Source organism: Notamacropus eugenii, chromosome 1 (assembly GCF_028372415.1).
Source record: "Notamacropus eugenii isolate mMacEug1 chromosome 1, mMacEug1.pri_v2, whole genome shotgun sequence".
Taxonomy (NCBI): Eukaryota; Metazoa; Chordata; class Mammalia; order Diprotodontia; family Macropodidae; genus Notamacropus; species Notamacropus eugenii.
The window spans coordinates 595,230,890-595,245,819 of record NC_092872.1 but is presented as its reverse complement, the minus strand read 5'-3'; the positions used below and the strand labels follow the sequence as shown (position 1 = coordinate 595,245,819).

The window sequence follows — 14,930 nt, the reverse complement described above, 5'->3', positions numbered from 1 at the left end:
ATCAACTAAGATGTACCTAGCACATCATAGATAGTTTGGCAATTTGTCTCTAATACAAGATCATAGGTTTAGGCCACTAAGACATCTTAGTGGTTATCTAATCTAACTTTATTTTATAGATAAGGAATCTTAAACCCAGGCAGGTAAAGTAATTTGCCTTATCACCTGGCTAAATAAGTAGCAATGCTGAGATTTGTACCTGGATTTTCTGACTATAAATCCAGCCCTTTTCCTACTCACCTTAAAAGAACTGCCTGCGGGTAAATGACCTATCCATGGTCACACACAGCTAGTATGTATTGTAGGCAGCATTTGATGCTAGACCCTTTTCTTAACACCACACTGTCTCTCAGTTCAAAACATAACTATAACAAACTATCAGTAGTGATTTAAATTAGACAGTGGTAAATGGAGCCCACCCAGAAGTGCATGTGTATATGAAAATTGGACGGAAGGACAATGAGTGCCCAGAGATCTGTTCTTTCTGGTCCATAACACAACAAGGAAAATGTATTTGTAATATCTTGGGTATCAAATGCAAAAACAAAGCCTCTACAAACTGAATCAAAAGATCTTCCTCCTCTGGCACCAAGTATATTACCTGCAATAACACCAGAGAACTTAGTTCATTTATCTAGATAACTAAGATATATCACTGGGGGGGAGGGGAGGGGAAGAGAAGGAGAGAGCTATGGTATTTTTGGTATGTGACATGATCATTTATATCAGTAATTCATCATCATCTGTCAAATGCCAGTACTATATTTCATGCCCACCTCTTTCAAAGAAATGAAAATTTGCTGAATACAATAATTTCAGGGATGGAGGGAATGAAACTGACAATGTGACAAATCAAAATTTCAAGAATGCTTCTGAAACAGTTGGAACAATTTTATTATTCTTGAAATAAGATAGAAAAAAATGAGTAGAATGATGAACTAAGTGGGATTTCATTTGCATATAATCATAACAATATCTATCTGCAATGAGTTTTTCTAGCACAAGTCTACCCTTGGAACTTTTGGATTATTAATGTCTGTTAGATTAATAAAACTGAAGATATAACAATATTATAAAAACCCACAGTCACCTAAACTCAAATGCTAGTGCTGTCAAGTAAAAGTAAAAGTAATATTAGTATTAATAATAACAGCTTAGTGCTTTATAAGTACTTCACATATTATTTCATTTTTATCATCTCAACCACTATGTAAGATATGTTGCACAAGGGTTATCATTTTACAGATGACTGAACTAAGGTTAAATGACTTAAATGTCACATTTAGCACTAAAATTCTTCAGATTTCAAATCCAGCTCAATTTCCATCAGATCATGCTATTGATCATACAACTAATCCACTATTGGTTGGGTATGAGCATTGCTTTTTTTTTTTCCAGAGGGTTTGGTGAGTTTCATTTCATTTAGTCACTCTTTCTTACCTGGTCTCCCTTGCCATTACTGGGACACACTTTGGTAATAGCTAGCTGGGTCTAAGGTGAAATTTATGGTGAAGAAATAGTATGATGGAATACAGAAGCATGGAAAGATTGACATGAAATGATGCAAAAAGGAATAAGCAGATACAGTGATGTAAAAACAAAAGATATCTATAAAAACTTATTTTTAAAAATGTCAATTATCATCTTAGCTTGAGCATAGGTAAAAATCAGGAAAAGTGCTATCTACTCCTAATTTTTTGATTCTTTTACATAAAATCTTTGTGAACCAAGTATACACTCTATAGCTATAAATAATTCAACAACTAGAAAGTTATTCCAGGATTATATTTATTCAGCTTTATTTTTGGGGCTCCATATTCTACCATACTGCCAGGGTCCTTGGCACTATTAAGTGATTGTATATCCGAAACTGATATCACTTTATCAACAGAAATAAGCATTGACATCTACTTTGCTCCTGATTCTTAAGGCTCATGGGACCTTTCCATCTGACTTGCAGCTGAAACCTCCCCCATTAGAACGTGAGCTCCCTGACAGCAGAGATCTTTTTTCTTTTCTATTTGTATCCCCAGAGGTTAGCACAGAGCTTTGCACATAGTTAGTTATTAATAAAAGCTTCATTCATTCACTTATTCATACCAGGAAAGGAAAAACAAACTATGGCCTTATTAGAAATGCTTGACTGTTCCTAGACATGAACAGGATTACCAGCTCTGACAAATACAGAATATTTTCTAGGTAGATATTTCATCTCTAAAGGAGGATAGTTTTGGTGGTCACAACTTATTTATTTTGGCTCAAATGGCTTTTTAGAAAAATATTCAGCATTCTGTTAAGTAGGAGAGCATTGACCACCATTAGACACGTGTGTGCTAATCCTGACTCTCTCACAAATTAACTGCAACTCACAATCTCCCTGGATCTCAGTTTCCTCATTTTCATAATTAGGAGAGAGGATCAGATGGCTACTTAAGTCCTTTTCAGCTCTAAAAATATTCTGTGAATCTATGATTCTGATCCTACTTCCCTTTCCCTCACTTCATTAAATTAGGGTTGAGCAACATAGGCTGTGTCTAGACAATTCCGACCAAACCAAAATTTGGTTGGCCTGATTTGCTGTGGTTCTTAACATGGTTGTGTTGCTTGCAACCACTGATTTATACATCAGTGCTGTCCAATAGTCCAGCCTTTGCTGTCTGTAATGAATGTATTACGCTGACTTGGCTACAGGAATCCCGATGGTATGACCACAATAATAATGAACCTTATATCTAAGTAATACCTTATATTTTTCCTGTCATCTCACTGAGTCTTCATTAAAACTCTTCTCTGACAATGGCTGGTCTGCTTATTAGTATCCCCATTTTATAGAAGGAGGGCATTGTGGCTGAAGCCAATGAAACCTCTGTTTTCCCAGTCCGTTCCACTAGATGTGAGAGGGGAGGGGATGCAACCTGCTCATGTTATTTTGGGTAGTGCAGCAAAAAAAAATAACAAGAAAAAAAGCAATAACAGCTTTGCTATCCTTAGCAAGCACCTGTTTTGAACACATTTTGAGGCCGGGAATTCTTCGGATGGTTTGCAAGGTGAAATTATCTGAAGCTCCACTTGGGACATTCTCCATGCCACTTGAGAAGTAAGGGTGGGTGGCAAGAGCAGTCAGCAGGCTACTCGATGGGATTGTTAGGAAGGTCCTACCTTAACAGCTCATGTACATTTTGGGATTGACTAATTATCTCAATGTTTTGGGTCACAAACTTCTTTTGCCATTGCGCTCATCATGAAAAGGTTTTATCTTGGCTAGGTCTTGTCTACTCTTACCTTTCACCTTATTAATAAGTGCAGCATTTTCACTGTGTTTTGGAAGCTGGGCAAGTTTAATTCTTGAAGCAGCAGGCACGTGAACTGCCTGCTTTAATTAAGAAACTAACAAAAACCACCACCCCCACCAAATTGCATAGATTCCTGCTAGGTGCATGCTCTGTAGTTAGACAAAGCTTTAATTTGGTCAGATTAGATAGAACTTTAAAGATGCTTCCCAGGAAATTCAAAGTAAGTTCTCTGTGTATCTGAGGGGAATCTAATACTATAATACTAGGTCTTAAATTAAAGACAGGGTTGCTCCTAAGATAAAAGATCTAGGGCATATTTTCTGCACATACTAACTGTAAGCAGGTAACATTTTGAGTTTCTGCTCTCTACAACACTGACAGTAATGCTTCCAGAGGCAAGGGTTTTGGCTGGTGTTCCCGAGAAGAGCAAGGAAATCAAACAAGGATCAGAGGATCGGGCTGGGGCCTTGATTCCTTTGTAAGGATTTTCTGTGTAGGATGGCTGAATCAGTCTGCCACATAACTCTCTGCTTAGATCAGCCACAAGCTCTTGCTGTTTGCAGGCAGGGTGAAGGAAACTCACCGCTGCGATGCAAACTTCCATGTTTCCTTAAACTGACTCTCCACATAAATTATCCCTGAGAGGGAAGCTTGGGAGGCCTGAAGAAAGAGGATGCTTGTCTAGGTACTGCCCTGCCTTCTTCTTGAATTCTTTCTAAAGAGTCAAGGTAGCAACAGGGCAGCCTCCTTTTTAGCAACTTAGAACACATCATCTTTAACCACACCCTAACAAAGGACAGAACAAATCAAGATCCCAACTAGGTCAAACCACAAGCAGGAAAAAAAAAATCCATAATAACTATGCTTTAATTTCTTTGCATGGAAATCAAGAAGAAACTTTAGTTTCAATAAACAGAACTGCTAAAAAGACCTTGTATGCCACACAATGTCTACTACTTCTTGGAAAAAAACAAAAGACTCTATTAAAGGAAAGGAAAAGAGTTTTACTTTTATGAAATGCCTTATGTTGTTTAGGAGTCCTTTTCCCTGTTGTTGTCCAACAAATGCATTCCATGAAATTAGTACTTTTTGCACATTTAAATGCCACTGCCTCACTGTGGAAAAAAAAAAAAAGCAACCTGCCAATTTCTCAATCACCTTTGAATACCTTGGCTAAAGTTGCCATCAGTAACTCAGCTTTGGAATGAGCTTACAAGGAAAGAATTTCTTCTTCAGAGATGTTTGCCCTTTACATGACTTACAAAACATGCCGCTTACATAGTCAAGGCACAAAAAGGCAGAAGAAAAGGTTCATGCTGCAAAGTTCTTTTGCTTATTTTTGTGCTTAAATTATAACTCTATTTCATTTAGGAAGGGGGATATCTCCTCCCCCTCCAAAGGAAGAGAATCCAGAGAGAGGGAATTCAAGAAATCACTGAATAGGAAGGGGACATTCCAAGAACAGGAAGGCAAATGCAATCACTCAGACCTCAAACTAGATCTTGCTCTTCTTGGAGGCAGAATCACTATTTGACAATGTTCATCAAATGCCCCAGAAGTCTTTAACAGCAAGCAGCATGTACCTTTATCTTATTTCTAAACCTTCAATGTACTGACAGAAAATTTAGGCATCTTTCATTTTTAATATTTTTTGTTGTACTGATTATCTCTGGAAAAAAAGATAACCTATCTAAAATGTCCACAGGGGTTGAGTCCAGCCAGAGGATTATAGTACGTAAAATACAATTTAAAAACAAAAGCAAAGACAGTAAATTCTTACCTATTTGGTCTTCTGGAATCAGTGATTCAATTGGGGGATCCAGTTCTGAGCTCTGAGACAAATAGTTCTTTACTTGAGTCATGAATTGTCGGATGGTCTGTAGCATGTCTGTGCTGGAAACATGACATTCCTTGTTTTCTTGCAGAAAGCTTACATAGTCCTGTACAAGGCACCCAAAATAAGTACGCTTGTCCCGGGACAGTTCAGCAATTTTCTTGATCATCCGCTTCTCAGGGGTCATGAAGGAGCTGAAAACCCCACTCACTTTTCGTAGTTGAGACTTGACAATTTTGGGGAGGACAAATGAACTGCTCCTTTTCTTTTTGGATTTGATGGGGGGTGCCATGCTCTCTTGGTCACTCTCTCCTTCATAGTCTTCCAGGCTGCTGTTGGTATCCCCTTCGTAGCCGAACAGTGGCATGCTCCGGTCAAACTCCAGTGAGTCGGATGAGGAAGTAGATATGCTCATATCGCTTAGTCTCTGCCTGCCTCCATTCCACTGGAGTTGTGAGTCAGAGCTTGTAGGCAGAGTCTTTTTGCAGCCTGCTAGATTCTGCTCAGGCGGGGCATCACCTGGGCTGCCAGCAGTTCCCGACGTAGGCTCTTGGCTAAGACAAGGTCGAATTACTGTCAAAGTCTTTGCATTATTACCATCTCCTTCCAAAGAAGAAGCCTGTTTCTTCAGACGAGGTGGAGGGATTGGGGTTGGTTTCTTTCCCAGCAAATCTACGTTCCCATGTTTGTTATGGTTGACTGTTTCTGGCATACTCGCCTGAGTTTCAGTCCTGGATAGCTGAGGGCTTGTGGGGAGACTATTAATAGATGGTGGTGGGGGTCTGGGTGGGGGAGAGCGAGGACTCTCAGTGCCATTCACTTCTGGAGTTCTTGTACTCTGCCTTTTCAGGCTTCCACTGAGGTCCTGGCTGTGCACTTTTAAGAAAAGCGGATTAATAAAACACAGGGCCCCGTTGGTCTGGCTGCACTCCAACTCTGAAGGCCTTCTGGTTCGTATAGAATGCACTCCATTTATAAGGCAAAGCTGACGCGAAGCTCCACAAACACCGTCTGAGGGGAGAGGCCTATGAGGAGGTGGAGGATTTAGGGGTTTGTTGTCAGCCGGAGAGTTCCAAAAATCTGAAAGTCATTATTGGTTAACACAAGAATGTAAATATAGTGGTTCTTTTGCATATTAAAAAAAAAAAAGGCACAGTGCAGCATAGCAAGCAGCTTTGAAGCATGGGACTTTTTCATTTGGGAACTGGCTTTTTTACTAAATTTCTTACTGGAACTTAGAGAAGGATGCCAAACCCAGCTGCAGGCTCACATTAGGGCTGCAGGGTAGAGCTTTGCACCTATAAAGATTTAAATGTCCTGGACCAACACAAATCATCAACATGACTTTTACGGAGATAAGCAAACTTGAAAAACATAGAAGAATGATGCCATTACAAGTTCAGGCTTGAAACGAACCATAAACTAAGTCCACAGCTTGACTATAAAATGGAATAACTTGCAAAGAAACAGCACCCTTCCCAAATAGCTTTTTTTGCTGCACCCTCAGGCAGATGTAGCTCTAAGCCAAATGATCATGTCCTCACAGTTCTCCTTTAAGTAGAAAGGACAGGCAGCTGGGTATGAGTGATTGTTACACAATTAGTTTGAGGTTTGACATGCTCAGCATTAAAACTCCAAAGAGGAAAAAAAAAATGTGTGTGTGTGTGTGTGTTCATAAGCTTAATCAGGGGAAAAAACCCTAACCTATGGAAAAAAAATGAAAAATTTAAATGCAGATTCAGCCATGTATCTTTGTGGTCTGGTAAATGTTTTTCCCAAATCCTGTAGCCTTCTTGCCACTGCTATAAGCATCCAACATTCATCAGTTGCCTAAGAGGCAAGTGGATGGCTATTTATAGAATTTACACGCTCCATCTTGCCATTTACAATTAGTTCTGTAATATGTATGTTAAGGGAGAAGAGGGACAGATAATAAGCATTCAGTCTGAGTTTTTAGATTTTTAATTTTTCCTTCTCTATACCAAATCTTTCTGTTTTAACCAGGCTGTCATTAAAATGGGTTTGTATATCCAGAGCACAGACTAGTTAGTGGTAGTAGGTAGATGTTATATTGTGGCTAGTGGTGAGAAGCCAACAAAAGACCAGAAGATGAAAAGATTCTGTAGTTGAGGGGTTTGGGCTGGATGATTTCCCAGTCCTCTTAACTCATAAGATGTATATAATATATCAAGAGTTATATGTATGTCCATCTTTACTAATGTTGTCTATCAGATTACCCGCCATACTTCTAAAGAAGCCTGTCTCTTTGGACAGTTTCAAGTATCGTTGAGTGTCTACTTCATCATAAGCTCTGTATCTGGCACCATGGGGAAGTCTGGATATAAAGAAAAGGAAAATCTAGTCTCTGGCCTCCAGGAGGAGCTTTCAATTTAGATAGGGAAATAAATATGCAAGTTAAAAATCTGACAAAACTTATAGATCAATTCCAAAACTGATGGAATTAACATGGGCTAAACAAAATACACATGGGAACACGCTGCTTTAAGGTGGTAATGATATGTCTGCCAGGATCTCCTTTTCTAATCTCATCGTCTAACTCTACAGGATATTCAGTAACTTGTTTGCAGAAAAGTTTTAGGAGGGCAACAAATATCTGTGGCTACCTTCAGACTGTCTTTGAATTATGCATACTGTATATGCTACATTCATACACCACAAATGGAACCTACTTCAAGATACAGTCTTTAGAGTAAAAGAAAATAAAATCCAAGGAGAAAGCTTGCATGTTTAATTTGCCAGGTCAGGTATCAAATCTTTTTTATATTCTAGAAAACCCTGGTTCTTGATTCAATCATTATGATTTGCAAATTGTTGACAAAAGCCAACGGTGGAGAAGTTTTTATTGCACAGTTTTATCCAGTATGTAACTCCCCAAAGCCATGGAGCAAAGAGACTTAACTGGAAACCACAAACCAGGCAAATTTCTGAAAGGACTCACTCAAGGTAGGTCTAGGTAGCATGGAGGAGTGAGGTTGATGTTGGGGAAGGTAGGGGAGGAGAGGGCAAAGCACAGGGGAAGAGGAAGGGAAAGGATCAATGGTACACTGCTGGCAAAAAAATGATGACTTTTCTGCCTAATGGGCAAGAACTGGATTGCCATGGTACCAAGCTGTACCATAGCAGAGGAAGTAGAACAGATGTTACTATATAAACCCATATTGGCATTTTCTTCACAGTGTAGACAAATGCTTTCAAAGCTTTGTGCTTCACTAGAAATAGAAGAACTTGGATTAATGAATTGAGTGAAAATGGAGCCATTCCCTTTGGGGTCAAACCTTGCCCTTTTCCTTAGAAGGTACTATTGAAAAGGAAGGAAACATAGAATGTATAGAAAACCTCATTTCAGAGAAGTCAAAGTCAGCTTACAGAATTGCAATCTATACATCTCTCCACATACGCTGGCAATTTTTGCTGCCTTCTCCTTGCCAAAGTTTGCCAGAGTAGCTAACGAGCAGGCAAACAACATTTGGTCCTTTATCTTCATTTCTTGCTTTTAAGATGGAAAATAAAAATGGCCACAAGGTGGGTGGCACAAGGAAGAACAAAGGAGAAGCTGGGGGATTCAGATGTCTGTGTGTACTTGTATATCTATTCACACATACATATACATATATAGACATACATGTGTATGTATGCCATTGTTTCTCCTACTATAAGTAAGGGTTGTTTTATTCATTGTATTCTTCTCTACAATGCCTACAATAAAGTAGTCACTTGATAAGTCATGCATCCTACAACAGCCCATAGATGCTGATTTTTATCAATTACTTTATGTGACAACAAATATGGCCCAAAATCTGAGGAATGAAGCATACTTACTCAGTCCCAACTGTGCTAGGTCTTCCAGTTCAGCCTCTGTCTTTGCTGTTGAAATGGCATGAGGCAACTTCAGGGTGAATGGTAGGACATCCCTTCATTTTTGAAAAAATGAAAAAAAAATTTGTTATTCTATTTCATTTTTCTCTTAAATTTCCAATGAGGCATTGGATTCTAAGGGGTTTCCTTTTTCTTCTAGTCTTGTTATAACTAACTATTAATGGCAGTGGATCTTAGCATTTCCTGTCACTCATTGTCCCTGTTGCCACATTCAGAGTGGAAGAATCATCTGAAGTTTCATCATTCTCTATAGGGTTATTCCTACCACCAAAAACTCTGGAGGAAAGCAGCAGCTTTTCTGCCAGTTCAAAAGTAAGCCAACTGACCAGAACTGCAGAATATTTATGTATAAATTATGTACATGCAATACTTTCTAATGTCCTTATTTTACAGATGAGGAAAATTGGGACCCCATGAGGTTAAGTAATTTGTCCAGGATCACACAGCTAATTACAGTCTGAACTCTAGCCTGGGTCTTCTGACTCCGGCCTTATTCTTTCCATGCTGCTATATCAAACTGCCTCTCCAATCAATGATTGTTGCAGAACACTAATCTTTAGTGCTAGTGTACAACATGCATTATGGACTTACAATCATAATAATTTGCAAGAAGAAATGGTCCTGACATAGTAGTAGTGGACTCGCAGCTTATGTCACCCTTTCCAACTCTATGAGATGACGCCTTGAAGCCAAATTAGAAACAAGAGAATGTTCCCTTATATAAAGACATTTTCTTTCATTTTCAAAGACGAGTCTTTCCTGGTCACTCCAGATGCCAGAGTCTCCTACATCCCTCCCCACCATTGCCCCCAGAGGTGCTCGCATGTGCTCTCTCTCTCTCACACCACCACCACCTCGTATTTATTTTGTAAATGCTTGCTCTGTATGTGCTTTATATACAGGTCTCTTAGGATAGAATGTAAGAGCTAGGAGTTGTTTCATTTTTGTCTTTTTATACCTAGTAGGTGCTCAATAAATTAGATGTTGACTGATGGACACAAATATATTAGGATCATTAGAGGTTCTTTTTCTACTGGGGAAGCTAGTGGATGCCATAGATAGAGTGCAGGGCTTAGGAGTTAGGAAGGCCTGAGTTTGAATCCTAGCTATGTGATCCTAGACAAGTCAATTACCCGCTCTATGCCTCAGTTTCCTTATCTGTAAAAATAGCAATAATAACAGTATCTACCCATTGGTTGTTAAAAGCAAACACAGTTATTAAAAGGACAAAGTGAGATAACAATGTAAAAAGCTTTGCAAACTCAGGCTGTAAATGTGAATAAAAATGTTACTTTTATTACTTATTTATAAACGTATCCTCTTTGTTCTGGTCACTTGTGAGATTGCCCAGGGTAGATGAGAAGGATGGGATGCATTCCCACAATGCTAATTAACTATGCTAGCATGTCCAGACAAATCACTGACATTATCTTAAAAGAGAGGGCCCCAAACCTGAACCTTCCCCAGTGAATCCATTTCTTGGCTTTCAAGATTTGTGCCAGGGAAGAACACAATTTCTTGGCTTTAATGTATGATGAGTTTCCCTTTACAAAAATATTGTAAGCATACTGCTTCTTATTCAGAGTCAAGGCAGCTAGAGTTTTAGGGAGCGCCTGATTAGGCAGTCACAAAGCCTGGGGCGCTTGGCACTCTGGCCCTTGGTGCTTTTAACAATGAAAAATAAATTAGTAAAACGACAAAAGAATAAATATGATCAGACTGAATATTTCCATATAAGAATCATATGACTGAGCCAGAAGGAACCTTAGAGATCATCTGGTCCAGTCGTCTAATTTAATGGACACCCACAGAAAGGACAGGACTCACCCAAGCTGATAAAGTTCATAAGTCACAGTGCCTCTAATCAAACAAAACAAAACAAAAAACCTCACTGGGTCTAGTATTAGGCCTGTATCTGAGTGATCATGGTCAGGGGTCTTTCATCACAATTTTGCATTGCCAGTTTCACAAAGCTGTTGTATAAATGTAGTAAAATCTTATAAACTAGGGAAACTTCTTTAATAGGATCCAGTCCTTAGAAGACCTTCTATCTATTCTAAGTCCTTCTCTACCCTTTTATTTCCTTTACACCAGGGGCTTCTTTGAAAAAAAAATTGGCAATTGTATTTTGAAATAATTGGTTTCCTTCATAATCCTACTTATCTTCTTTTTCTGTATTTAAAAAGGGGCACATAGGTTTCACTAGACTGTGAAAGGTTAAGAGGCCCTACTTTAAACCAAGACTTGTTACAATATTTAACTTTTATGAGCACTATTTTTGCTCTCCAGGTAAGTCTAGAACAGAAAAGGATGAGTTAGATGGAGGTAACAATCACTTCTACTGATCCCGACATAAATCTGAACTTCAAATATCAGCTTAGACAAATATGTGGGTAACCTAGGTTTTAAAAAAAATCATGATATTCATTTAAATCTTATAACTCTTTCAATGTAGTACTTGGAACATCACGTGATATTGCTCTAGTTTCTCTTAATAACTTATGTCTTAACTGGAAACTACACCAGTCTCTCCTAGGCTGAAACTTATTAATCAATCGACCAATCAGTAGCCCTCTATTAAGCACTTAGTATGTGCCAGACCCTAGGAATAAAAACAAAAATTAAATAATCTCTACCTTCAAGAAGATTACATTTTATCAGGGGAAAACTCATACTTACAAGTAAATAAGAGATTAAATTAAATTTTTTGAGTTGGGGGGGCAATGTCCAGGTGAGGTAGAATCATAAAAGGTGCTAGTTAGGAGGTGGCAATTGAGCTGAGTTTTGAAGGAAGCTAAGGCTTCCATGCCTTTTCACTGGTTGTGCCCAAGGCCTGGAATTTATTTACTCCTCATCAGTATCCCTAATTTCATTTAAGAATAAGTTTAAGTGTCACCTCTTACATGAACCCTTTTCTGATCTCCCTGAAATCTGTTAGTCTATTCCTCCACACTCCTTCCCATTATTTACCTTGGAGTCACTTATAAATCTATTTTAATAGTAATCTTCCCGAGGGCAGGGACTCTAGTTTTTGGCTTTGTATAGAACAAAGAGCTTAATATAAGCTTGTTGGCTAATTGACTGAATACAAACCAATTAAAATATTTCCAAATATATTCCTTCCCCTTCCCCAACCTGTTTTGTTTTTTTACCAAGACTAGAAACTCAAACACTTACTATCAAGTAATCAAATAATAAGTGAGAAGCTTGCAGTATGAAGGAAGAAATCACAAACCCCAAGTATCTGTGTTTTTAACAGGATTGCAGTCCAAATCAATCCCACAAGCATTTTTAAAACTACTACCAGCAAGCTACTAAACTGGGAGAAACAATCCAGATGACATTCTACTGTATAATAGTAACTTACATTGATAAGCCATTTCAAAGTTTGTAAAGGGCTTTACATTCATTATCTCAAGCATCACAACAACTTTTGTGAAGTAGGTTCTACAGGTAGGATCATTCTCATTTTACAGATGAGGGATCTGAGGCTCAGAGAGATCAGGCATTTTGCTTATGGTCAGCTAGTAAGTGTTAGGGAAAGGATTTGAACAGGGATCTTTTTTAAAAAATTTATTTATTTTTAGCTTTCAACATTCACTTCAATAAGTTTTAAGCTTTTTCCATCTCCTTCTCCTCCCCCCTCCCCAAGACAGTGTGCAATCTAATATAGGCTCTATGTATACATTCTTATTAAATGTATTTTCACATCAGTCATGTTGTACAGAAGAATCAGAACGAATGGTGGGAACGATGAGAAAGAAAAAACAAAACAAAAAAAAGAGCAAATAGTATGCTTTGATCTGCATTCATACATTCTCTGGATGTGGATGACATTTTCCATAATGAATCTTTTTTAGTTGTTTTAGGTCCTTGCATTGCTGAGAAAAGCTAAGTCTATCAAAGTCAGTCATCTCATAATGTGGCTGTTACTGTGTACAACGTTCTCCTGGTTCTGCTCACGTTATTCAGCATCAGTTTGTATAAGTCTTTCCAGGTTTTTCTGAAGTCTGCCAGCTCATCATTTCTTACAGCACAATAGTGAACAGGGATCTTTTTTGATGCTAAGTCCAATAATACTACCTAATACACTAAGCTACCACTTTTTAAAAACTGCCCCTTTACATCATCTCAATGTCTTAAGTTTGCCAAGAGTAAACTCCTGAAGGAATAGATAATATCTTTGATGTGTCATTATAAAATGAAAGCTAAATTGTTGTTCTGTGATGTGTAATAACCTTTTGTGGTAGGAACAACATCTCCCATGTAGTCTAGGTTAGTTTTTCCTTAAAGGTATTGCAACAGAGACTTAATTGGTTCAGGGGCTAAGCCTTAGGCTAGTGGCGTAAGAACAAAGATAATGGGGAGGAGACAGCTGTTGATTCCCCTCAGTCTTAACCTGCATTCCCGCATGGCCAACCAAAGGGCAGCAGAGAATGCTATGCTTGATTGGATCAAGACTGTCTCCTTTTATAGAGTCTCCTTTCCATAATATGGCTAAGTAAACCTTTTATTAACTACTAGAGGATCTGGGATTTCAAAAAATCACAACCAATGTTCCTTGGTAACTTAAAGCATCACATGGTATGGTTCGAGTGTCTCTCAATAATTTATACCTTAACAAGAAACTACACCTACTTCTCCTAGGCCAAAATTTCATTCCACTTCCAAATTTTAAGCACAAGACAAGCCTGAAATAGGCATGGCCTACATACATACATACATACATGTATATATAGATGTATGTATGTGCACACACACATGCTTTATACACATATACACACACTATACACATATAACAAAAAACCTATCAATATACTTAATCGGAAGGTTCACACCAGTCAGCCCTCAGCTCTGACCCAAAAGGCAAAGACAGGGGGGCACAATGGATAGAGAGCTGGGCTTGGAATGAAGAAGATCTGGCTGCAAATCCAGCCTCAGACAGTTACTGTGTGACCAGCACCAAGTAATTTAACCTCTGTTTATCAGTTTCCTCAGCTGTAAAACGGAGATAACAGTAGTATCCACCTCACAAGGTTGTTACAAGGTTCAAATGTAAAGTGCTTAGCACAGAGTCAGGCACATAGTAAGTACTATATGAAGGCTCATTTACTTCCTCATTTAAATATAACTGGCATGAATTAAAACTTTATAAAGGGCAAGGCTTTTAAAAATCCTGCCCATCTTTTAGGAGGGCGTCAGTGTTTGCTGGGTGTTTACTAAGTCTCATCATGTCACTGACTATGTAGCTCAGTGACCTAAAACTTAATATAATTCTAAGACAGAAGCAATTTATTTCCTTCTCTCTGGAATAATCTGGTCCCAACGGCGTTTGACAGAGCACTGACGCTGAAGGAAAATTTGAATTCAGATCTTCCCTCAGACACTTACTGAATGACCTCAGCCTAGTCACTGAATTTCATTCTCCTTGTCTCAAGGACCTCATCTGTGAAAGGGAGTGAGGAGGTAGTAACAGAACCTGCATCACAGGGTTGTTGTGAGGATCAAATGGGATAATATGTAAACATCTGGTAAACCTGAAAGCACTATACAAATATGGGTCATTATTATTTACTACTATGAGGAATTACTACTGAGAAATAAGCTTCTCTTCACCTTGACCCCAATTAATCACTACTCTAGTATGAGGCAACCTGCCCATAATTGAAATTCTATTCCATGGTAACCCAAATTCACTCTCAACATCTGCATGCATTCTTCATGCTGGTCCTTATTGTCTATCAAGCCACAAAAAATAAAGTCAAGATGAGTTCCGCATCATGAAGAGTTTTGCATCACTCTGGATGAATGTGCTAGGGAACAAATGTTTAAAAAAGAGACCCCTCCCTACCTTGCCACTAAAAAATGCTCCCAAACTCTGGGCCTTAATTTTCTCACCTATAATA

The 14,930-nt window shown here is 38.5% G+C and overlaps 1 protein-coding gene across 13 annotated transcripts in view; it reads right to left on the bottom strand.

The window, feature by feature from the left end:
- The window catches only part of RIN2 (Ras and Rab interactor 2), a 244,203-nt gene that overhangs the window by 19,475 nt on the left and 209,798 nt on the right, over positions 1–14,930 (bottom strand). For all 13 annotated transcript variants that reach the window (XM_072634569.1, XM_072634565.1, XM_072634562.1 and 10 more), the window contains 2 exons: positions 8,968–9,059; positions 5,074–6,207 (listed from right to left, as the gene is read on the bottom strand). In XM_072634569.1, coding sequence (XP_072490670.1) covers positions 5,074–6,207; positions 8,968–9,059 — 1,226 coding nt within the window. The remainder of the gene's footprint in view (positions 1–5,073; positions 6,208–8,967; positions 9,060–14,930) is intronic.